We start from the raw sequence: 10257 nt of genomic DNA, 5'->3' as shown, positions 1-10257 counted from the left end.
GCGCGCACCGCACCGCCCACCACCGCATGCGCAGCGGCCTCTGGGTGCTCGGCGGCGCCATCGGCGGTGCGTGAGGCGGGAGCGGGTAGCCCTCAGCCATGTCAGGGTCAGCGGGGTCCGGCGGCACGACCGGCTCGGCGCGGAAGCGGCTGATGAAGGAGGAGGACATGACGAAGGTGGAGTTCGAGACGAGCGAGGAGGTGGACGTGACGCCCACCTTCGACACCATGGGCCTGCGGGAGGATCTGCTGCGCGGCATCTACGCCTACGGTGTGCGGCGGGGCGGCGGCGAGGGGCGGGCGGCGGGAGCGAGAAGCGGGGATGTGGCCGGGGCCGGGGGGGTGCTGAGGCCTGTGGTCGGGGCCGGCGCCCGGATGTCGGGCAACGCGCCTGCGCGGTGCAGCCGCCGGTCGGTCGGTTCCGGGATGCCCCGCTAACGGTGACGGCCCGTTCCGCAGGTTTTGAGAAGCCCTCGGCCATCCAGCAGAGAGCCATCAAGCAGATCATCAAGGGCAGAGACGTGATCGCCCAGTAAGTGGGGCTGGCGGCGGGGGGGGCCCTGAGGAGGCTGCGGGCCCTGTGTGGGGGGTCAGTTACACTCGGTGCCTTTAGGTTAGAAGCAAAACCCGTCACTCATAGAACCAAAGAATGGTCTGGGTTGGAAGGGACCTTAAAGCTCATTCAGTTCCAACCCTCTGCCATGGGCAGGGACACCTTCCACTAGAGCAGGTTGCTCCAAGGCCCGTCCAACCTGGCCTTGAACACTGCCAGGGATGGAGCAGCCACAGCTTCTCTGGGCAACCTGTGCCAGGGCCTCACCACCCTCACAGGGAAGAACTTCTGCCTTATATCTGAGTCCTGTTTAAGTTTTAATGCATCGCCCCTTGTCCTCTTGCTACAGTTCCTGATGAAGAGTCCCTCTCTGGTGTCCTTTTAGGACCCCTTCAGATATTGGTCATGGTCTCATGCAGCTACATGGCAGGATTAGGGAAGTCACATCACAAATAAAGAGGCTGAAATTGGCTAACTTGCACATAGACTGTGATCCAAATGGTTATTAATGTTTCTTATGTTTAGGTAATAAAGGTTCACTCAAGATGTGCCAAGAACTGTGTGTTCTCAAACAGTAGGGCTCTGAAACTCTTGGGAATGTTTTCCAGCAAAGCCAGGGAGGAATAGAGACAACTGCAGTCTCAAGGGAAAAAGTAGACAGAAGAAAATCTATTATGTCTCTAGAGATAAAGAAGGGTATGCATCCCACTGAAAAAGAAATGTTTCTAGGTCACTAGAGGGAATTGCTAACTTTCCAAATTGTTTTGGCGTATTGACCATTTACTGTAAAAGAAAAAAACAACGATAAATTGTGGGAATTTTAAGTGCTGGTCTGATAAGGAGTAAAGATGCAAGAGGACCCTGCAACACAATGCTCTGTCCCTGGTGCTGCAGTTGTCAAAGCAGCTTCGCTGCAGATCACACTGTGACCATAACCTCTGCTATGGAGACAGGCTGAGAGAGCTGGGCTGGTTCAGCCTGGAGAAGAGAAGGCTCCTTAAGGGGAGACCTTAGAGCAGCTCCAGTGGCTAAAGGGGCTACAAGAAACCTGGAATATATTTAAATTGACTGTATTGTTTGTCCAGACATCCAGAGTGTTCACCAAACATCTGTTTCTCAGGTCACAGTCGGGAACAGGGAAGACAGCAACATTCTCCATCTCTGTTCTGCAGTGCCTGGATATACAGGTAATTTCGTAACACCTGGTAAAAGTTATTTTTAACTAAATTGCTGGAGTCTTCTTCAGAAAAGTATTCATTTTTAGAGTGTATAAATGTTTCACATTGAAATCTTTTAATTACGGGCAGTGAACCTCAGGCAAACTTCTGACTGAAAATTTCACCAGACTCTTTAACAACTTCCCTGTTAAACCCACCCTGTTTAACAGTGCAAAATATGTTCTGATAAAGTCTTGTAGTTATAAAGTCGGCTTTAACAGCTGATCTCTTTCACATATTAGAGGGCTAAATTAATCTCCCAGCAGGCAGAATTGTCCTCAAGTGGTCCTAACAGCATCAGCAGCCTGTCTGAACAGTTGGCACACATTGCACAGCATCAAACCTGGATTTTTGACTGACCAATGCTTGGTTTTGTCATAGTTAGGGGTGTTGTGTCCATCCAATTGCTTTTTAATTACAGCTGTTGAATGAAATGATTATTTTCTGTGAGCCATCTTAAATAAGGCTTAGATTGTTATTCACCTGTTACTGCCTGGGAAATAAAATAGATGTTGCATGTTCTAAGTGAAAAGTTGATCTTTTTGCTTAATTTCTGTAAAGTGCTCATAATACTTTTCAAGCGTGACACTTTAAAACATTATCTTGGAATCCTTGTGCAATGCGAGGGTTTGATCTGATCTGAACAGACAAAATTGAAGTGATTTAAATTTGTTTCTCTTCTCTTGCAAAAAACCACACTTTTATAGTTGTTTTCAGAAATTGGGTTGGAATGAAAAGTAGCTCTCAAAGAACTGCGTAAGTCTTGTCAAAAGTAACTGGCCCTTGCAAACACTAGGTTTTAGCACAAAATTCTGGTTAATCCTTCAGGTGTGACATTTCAGAGCACTGTGGGATCCATAGTCTTTCTTACACTTAGATATCTGCCCTGTGACTAACTGCTGTGTGATCACTTGTTTTAATCAGGTTCGTGAGACCCAGGCATTGATCTTGGCACCAACTCGGGAGCTGGCTGTACAGATTCAGAAGGTAGGAGCATTTAAATCACCATCTGTAAAGCACTTGCAAGACTTGGGGCTGATCCTCAGGTGTTCCCCAGCAGAGTTCAAAGCTTCTGCTTTTTAAGGACAGCACTTTTAAAGCAGTTGTGATCCCTGGGGAACTGAGTTCCCAGTGTTTGAAAACCTGTTGTTGAGGAGGTTTGGGTAACAGACATAAAAAATCCTTCTGACTGCTTGGGCTTACATCTCTTTAAAAAAACACTGTATGGCAGAGCTGCATCCTTTCACAAATACAAACTTCATGAGAGCTCAGTTAATTAAGCCATTCCTTTGTATCAACACAGGGTCTTCTTGCTCTGGGAGACTACATGAATGTCCAGTGTCACGCCTGCATCGGAGGGACCAACGTGGGTGAAGATATCCGAAAGCTGGATTATGGGCAGCATGTTGTTGCTGGCACTCCAGGCCGTGTGTTTGGTAAGGACATGTGGGAGACCTTACCTGAGTTGAGCCATGGGAACTGCCTGCAACTTTTGTGAGCCTAGATTTGAAATAACATGAAAAATACATTTATCTGACATAATTAACGTAACATTAATGTGAAGTACAACAAGGTAGCAATTTATTGTAGTAATATCTGGAAAAGACTAGAGAGAAATCAATGGGGATAGGATTTGGATTTTCTGTGTTTATATCTTGCTTTTCATTGTTGACATGTTTCTTCATATGGTGGCATGGGAACAAAGAGTATTTCTTAGGGAGAAAATACTACAATCCTAGGATACACTTCAGAATCTTGGAGGAGAAAAGAGCTGGGTCTACTTGAATGTCGAAGTTAGGTCCACATTTTCTGTGTACCAGCCATCACACTCTCTTTGTTAAATCGGGTGCACTCGTAGCTGGTACTTCCTGGTTTCATTGCATTAAGATTTTTACATTTACTGTTGATGGCAGTTACCACAGTGCTAGTGTTAGCCTTCAAGCTCACATCTTCTGGATCTCTGAGAAACAGGCAGCACTTTGCCTTACACAAGCACTTGTCACTGGGAGAACATTCAGCCAGTCTCCACAAGTGAAAAATAAATAATTAGTAGCTATAGAACTTGGCTGGCTTTGAACAGCAACAAATAGCAAATGCTTTCCTACTGCAGTATTAAGGGATTACACAAAACTCTGCTCTTCCAAACAGGATGTGGATTGCCCAGTCTGTTGCTGAAAAGTTCATGCAGCATTTTGCATTTCTCACATCCTGGGACACCAGCTCACCTGTCCTATGCACTTAGCAAACACCATCCCACAGCTTGGACACTGGGAGCTTCCCTGCAGTCAGCGCTCCCTTAGCTGGACTGCAGAGACATCCCCCTAGGTTGAAGGGTGCTGTGGGCACAGTGTGATTCTTGCACGTGCCTTTTATCACTGAACAGCAGCCTCTGTTGGCACACAGGGGAAAGGCCTGTCCCTCCTCCACCAACATGCCCTGGCAGCAGCTGGGAGCGTTGCAGGCTCACTTGCTTTCAGAACCTTTCCATCTTACCAAGTGCAATCTTACAGATATGATTCGTCGTCGAAGTTTAAGGACTCGAGCCATCAAAATGCTGGTTTTGGATGAAGCAGACGAAATGCTCAATAAAGGTAAAATATCTGTCTCCTTTTTACTTCTTTTGTTCTCACATCTTTGAGATTCCTGCGTGTCCCACCTGGCAGTCCTGCTTCTAAAAAAAAGGGTTTTGCCAAAGTTAGGCAATTGTGTTTAATTATACACTTTAACAGGTTAAGCTACTTGATATGCCTTGTCTAATTTAGTTGTAGTGTCCTTTTCAAGAGTTATAAATGATCAAGTACTGCCTTTCATACTTTATTGTGTACCACAGCCACATTGTAGTGGGTTGGGGAAAATGAGGGAGAGATGAGCAATATGTGACACTGGCTTTGAGTTACAAATTCCCTCATTAACGTTCATCTCATAGAATAGCCCCAGTACTGAATTCCAGATCAAATTTTGAAGGAGCAGGATATTTGGAAGAAAGAAGTGATAACTGTTCTGTGCTACTGGATTTGCTTTTCAGGTTTTAAGGAGCAGATCTATGATGTGTACAGATACTTGCCTCCAGCCACACAGGTGGTTTTGATCAGCGCCACTTTGCCTCATGAAATTCTGGAGATGACCAACAAATTCATGACAGACCCCATCCGCATCCTGGTGAAACGGTGAGTTTCCTTGGAAAGAACAGGAGCTCTTTAAGTTGGTCCTGTCCTATGTAGTTCACAGTATTAACTGATCTGATATGTAGAGCCTCACTCATGTTCCTTCTTACCACTGCAGTTTGCCTAGGGGTTTACAGACATCCTCATGTCCTGTTTTCCAGCAGTGGCCAACTCACTCTTTGATGTTATCCTTGTCCAGTTCTGTTTGCTGGTCCCCACCTCCTCATCCTCTCCATGTATAGCAGTCTCTTGTCCTGGAAATCAGTCTGTCACCTACCCAATTCCTGTGCTCCTCCAGAGGATTTTCATAGGCCTCTTCCATTAATTTGCTATTTTACATAGCAAGCCAGAAAACTCTTTAGCTGGCTGATCCTGAATGCCCTTGGAGGTGTAGCGTATGTCTGGTGGTGTCACAGGTCCTGATGCACTGGGAGACAGCAAGAGTCAAGAGGAGTAAGTGTAGGCAGCCTGACAGGAGAGACTTTAAAGCTCATGCAGTTCCAACCCCCTGCCAGGGGCAGGGGCACCTTCCACTAGAGCAGGTTGCTCCAAGCCCCGTCCAGCCTGGCCTTGGACACTGCCAGGGATGGGGCAGCCACAGCTTCTCTGGGCACCCTGTGCCAGCGCCTCAGCACCCTCACAGGGAAGAACTTCTTCCTAATACCTAATCTAAAGCTCCCCTCTATCAGTTTAAAGCCATTCCCCCGTGTTCTGTCACTACAGGCCCTTGTCAAAAGTCCCTCTCCAGGTTTCCTGTAGGCCCCCTTCAGGAAGACTGTTACAAGGCCTCCCCTAAGCCTTCTCTTCTGTTCTTCTGCACTACAGTGATGAGTTGACCCTTGAAGGAATCAAGCAGTTTTTTGTGGCTGTGGAGAGGGAAGAATGGAAGTTCGACACCTTGTGCGATCTGTACGACACGCTCACAATCACCCAGGCTGTCATCTTCTGTAACACTAAGAGAAAGGTACAGCACAGTACTTTCTGAGGGGGACTGGGAGGGGAATGCTGGGACAAACCTAGTTCAGAGGTCTGGTCATTTTCCTGTTAGAGAATAGGTTAGTAAGAACAGAGATTAAATATTTGTCTTTGGGATGTGCCCAGCTTAAACAACTGAGTACAAGCAGACCTGATACAGCTGACAGGAACTGTCTTTTTAGAGAAGTAGAACTAATTAGGTAAGAATGTGCTTATTCTTCTAATTACTTATAATCCCAGAAACAAACCCACGCTTTCTGAATAAATGCCCTTAATTCTTTTCCTTTATGGAGGCCTGTATCACATAGCTGATGTTTTGTAAGGATTATTTACATCTAGCTCCAGCATGCTTGTTAAAGTGTCTCTCAGTCCTTACGAGCACTTGTCTCTGCAAGTATTCTCCAAGCACAGCTAGCACATGTGGCTGTCCTGAGCAAAGAGCTAACCCAGGCCGCTTGGCTGTATGCACAGGTAGACTGGCTCACAGAGAAGATGAGAGAAGCCAACTTCACAGTTTCATCCATGCATGGGGACATGCCACAGAAGGAGAGAGAGTCCATCATGAAAGAGTTCAGATCTGGTGCAAGGTAAATGCCTTAAACAGTGTTGCTTACAGCAGGATTTCTTGTAGTGTCTGGAGGGAACAGGCCTCAGAAACCCATAATACCTCTCCTCTCTGAAGGCCTTGTTCAGCTCAGATTAGAAGGAATTCTGATTCCCATCTGTCCCCCTGCAATGTCACAGGGTTGGGAGATTGCAGCTGTCTAAAGAGGGATGCTCATACTTCTAGGTATAGAATAGTCTGATTTATTTCACTAAAGAGGTTGGGTGTTGCTGCACTTAAAATAAGTCAAGAAAGAAAAATATCTGGGCTCTGTCCTCTCTATTTAAACTCTTGGGAGCATCATATTCTTTCTGAAAGATCAAAACTGTCTTGGTACTGTCTCCCTGAAGTTTGGTGATGCTGCATGGGACAGCTTTCCTTGCAGCAAAAGTGTGGATGGTGCCAGTGTGCTGCAGGCAGGGAGGAGCACAGAAGAGCAGAGGGTGCCCTGTGCTGGACACTGCACCTCCTCAGCTCTCACCCCCATATCAGGGGGTGGAACAGCTCTAACCGTCCCCTTATCTTTGCAGCCGAGTCCTTATTTCAACAGATGTTTGGGCTAGAGGCCTGGATGTGCCTCAGGTGTCCCTCATCATTAACTACGACCTACCCAACAACAGAGAACTCTACATACACAGGTAAGCTCAGCCTTCATGGGGGGAGCATGGCTGGATAACTCTTCCCCACGGTGGCTCCATTCTCTCTTTCCTTCTGCCTCCACAGAATCGGCCGGTCGGGCAGATACGGCCGAAAAGGTGTTGCCATCAACTTTGTGAAGAACGACGACATCCGCATCCTGCGGGACATCGAGCAGTACTACTCCACCCAGATCGATGAGATGCCCATGAACGGTGAGTGCAGGCCAGCCCCAGCGGGGCTGCTGCCCTCCCCCAGCTGGGAACTGGGGTGCTGCATCTGAAAGAGAAATGCCAGGTGCTTTGTTTTGCTACTTGCCTCATTCCCAAGCCCAGTCTTTACTTCCCCTGTGGAAGAACTTGGGAGCAGCAGTAGGTGCGCTGGGCTGAGGCTCTTGGCACACTTGGTTCACACTTACCTTCTCACATTTTCTCTCATTTCAGTTGCTGATCTTATCTGAAGGTCCACGTTTACCGGGGAGTTGTACTGTTTGGTAGCCTCCATAATCCTATTTTGGACCCACATCCCTTTCTCATATTGCTGGTCATACGTTCCTGAGTTGTGCTGCTCTTGGGAACTTGTGTAAATAATTTCCTTACTCCCACCCATGTTTTTCAATTAAAAAAAGGAAGTTTTACCATAATCTGTGCTTCATTACTTTAACCCAAGATAGCAACAGGCAGGGAGTTTTGAGATAGTGCCATACTTGGCTTGCACAGTGGAAAAAACACTGGACGCTCAGTACATCTAGGTTCATAAAATACAGGTTCTCCACCCTTTCGCTGTGCCATGCTACCTGATGTACCACTTAGTTTCCTTGACTTGACTTTTAAGTATCAGCCATCTACAGGAAAAATCTGTGGCCTGGCCTGAGCCTGCTCTGAGAAAACTGAGTTACAAGATAAGACAGTATTTTCCTGTTGTTTATGCCTTTCTCGAGCCAGAAATCAGATCACTCATTGCTCCAGCTATTCCCCTCCCAGGGAGTGCAGGCACTGTGAAGGTGGGTACCTTTCATTTGATGACAGCTGGAGAAATACATTCTAAAAAGCGTTTCCTGAAGTAACAGAGAGCAAGTAGCTTTTATGTTGTCAGCTTCTCCACCCATTTCTGGCACATCTTTCCAGTCATCTCTCTTTCCTCATCTGTCTCCCTCCAGCAGTATAGAATACAGAATCAACTAGGTTGGAAAAGATCTTTAAGGTCAAGTCCACCGCTAACCCACGTCACTGAGGGCCTTGTCTACACGTGTTTTTGAACACTTCCAGGGATGGTGACTCCACCACTGCCCTGGGCAGCCTGTTCCAATGCCTGACTACCCCCTCTGTGAATAATTTTTTCCTAATATCTAATCTAAACCTCCCCTGGTGCATCTTGAGGCCATTTCCTCTTGTCCTATCACTTGTTACTTGGGAGAAGAGACCAGCCACTTCTCTCCATCCTCCTTTCAGGTAGTTGTACAGAGTGATAAGGTCCTGAGCCTTCTCCAGACTAAACACCCCCAGGTCCCTCAGCTGTTCCTCATCACACTTGTGCTCCAGACCCTGCACCAGCTCCATTGCCCTTCTCTGGACAATCCAGCTTCCCACTCTTGTAATGAGGGCCCAAAACTGAACACTGCCAGTTGTAGTCTCTCCCATGTAGCTCTCCTACCTGGCTTTGCTGTATCGTTCTGAGGCAGGAGTTGGGTAGCTGTACTGCTGGTGTGGGTGAGTTGTCATGTTTTACTCTATGCTTTTTCTGGTTTTTTTGCTTGCTCAGGGATGACGGGGGAAGCCAAGGCCTTCATACACCACCAGTTTGCACAGAACTGGTGCAGCTCTCAGAGCTCCTTTCCCAAGGCAGTAGCAGAATAGGCCTAGATAGGGAAAGTGAGTGTTTATCTCCTTTATGCCCCTGTGAAGTTATGCCCACTAGTGAAGTTCCTCTCTTCCCTTGTACCCACTCAGTGTGCGATCTTGATGTTCTGAACAGTACACAAGCAGAAGTTGAGAAATACTAAGCTTATTTTACTAACACTACTAATTGTAAGGGGTTGCCTCACCACAAGTTGAGGCTGTTACAGCTTCATGCCCTGATATGCAACCAGCAGCAAGGCTGAGCCAGCATTCCCAGTAGGGACACACACACCATACGTTAAGGCACCATACCACTACAGTTGCTAGCTCAGCCCACCCTTGCACACACACGCTGCAGCTACCCTCAGTAAATGGCCTTTAGATACAAGTCTATCCTGGAACTGGCCCTGGGAGACTCTCTTGTTCCTACTTACCTCTCATAGAGGGAGGCACACACATACAAATGAGTCTCAGTTGAACCCCAGACCCTCTAAGTTATGCTGGACCTCCTTGTCCCTCTAGTTGCCTCATGCAGGACTAGATGTGCATCCAACCCAGACTTAGGGCTGCTTCAGTACCTGGCTCCCAGGCCCCTTATCCCACTTGTTGGCTAAATCTGGCCTGATACTCATACACCGACACATCACCTCACTGCAGTTACCAGCAGTTGCTTTCCACTCGCTCCAGTCTACCGGCACTCCAAACACACAGCCTGTGACTCAGGTCCCACTCCAGTTACTGGCACTTTGATCTCTATACACACAGGATGGAGTCCCCTCTCCCAGGAAGAGGGTGAGAAATGGAGTTAATGGAGACAACAGGATGGACAGGGCCAGACAAGAGCACTCACCAGTCACCTGTTGCCATGTAACCAGCCCTTTTCATCCTGTTGTCTATTTCCCACACATGCTCCTCCCAAAAAAATCATCTTGGCCCCTTCCTTTTCCTACCTTTGATCCCTCCCACAAAGTTGAGGGTTTCTTGCATTAATTCTGCAACTTCTTTGGCACAGTGTTCAGGACCACCCCCTCAGACACACCCCCTGTTTCAGTCCTCTACTAGAAGGACAGTCTGGATAAAGCCTTCCTGCTTCACTGTCCACATGCTGGACAGAGTTCTGCTCTCCCCATCACTGCAGGGCACAGCACAGCCTCAAACCTGACTCACACCTTCCTGGAGAAGGCAAGAAGCAAAGGCAAGCATGACACTCCGAACCACTTACGTGACTCTAGTCATCTGACTAATAAAGAGATTCATCACCAAACCATTAG

The 10257-nt window shown here is 47.4% G+C and overlaps 1 protein-coding gene across 1 annotated transcript; it reads left to right on the top strand.

Moving 5' to 3' along the window:
- Positions 1-4: 4 nt before the first annotated feature.
- EIF4A3 (eukaryotic translation initiation factor 4A3) lies at positions 5-7791 on the top strand. Its single transcript, XM_030490752.1, has 12 exons — positions 5-270; positions 459-531; positions 1673-1739; positions 2694-2756; positions 3073-3205; positions 4280-4360; positions 4795-4936; positions 5759-5897; positions 6380-6495; positions 7043-7150; positions 7236-7363; positions 7592-7791. The coding sequence occupies exons 1-12, from the start codon at positions 99-101 to the stop codon at positions 7606-7608; spliced, it is 1239 nt and encodes a 412-aa protein (XP_030346612.1). The 5' UTR covers positions 5-98; the 3' UTR covers positions 7609-7791.
- Positions 7792-10257: the final 2466 nt, after the last annotated feature.

This window comes from Strigops habroptila, chromosome 6 (assembly GCF_004027225.2).
Source record: "Strigops habroptila isolate Jane chromosome 6, bStrHab1.2.pri, whole genome shotgun sequence".
In the NCBI taxonomy this organism is placed as follows: Eukaryota; Metazoa; Chordata; class Aves; order Psittaciformes; family Psittacidae; genus Strigops; species Strigops habroptila.
The sequence above is the reverse complement of the archived record's forward strand: the minus strand, read 5'-3'. Positions and strand labels throughout refer to the sequence as shown.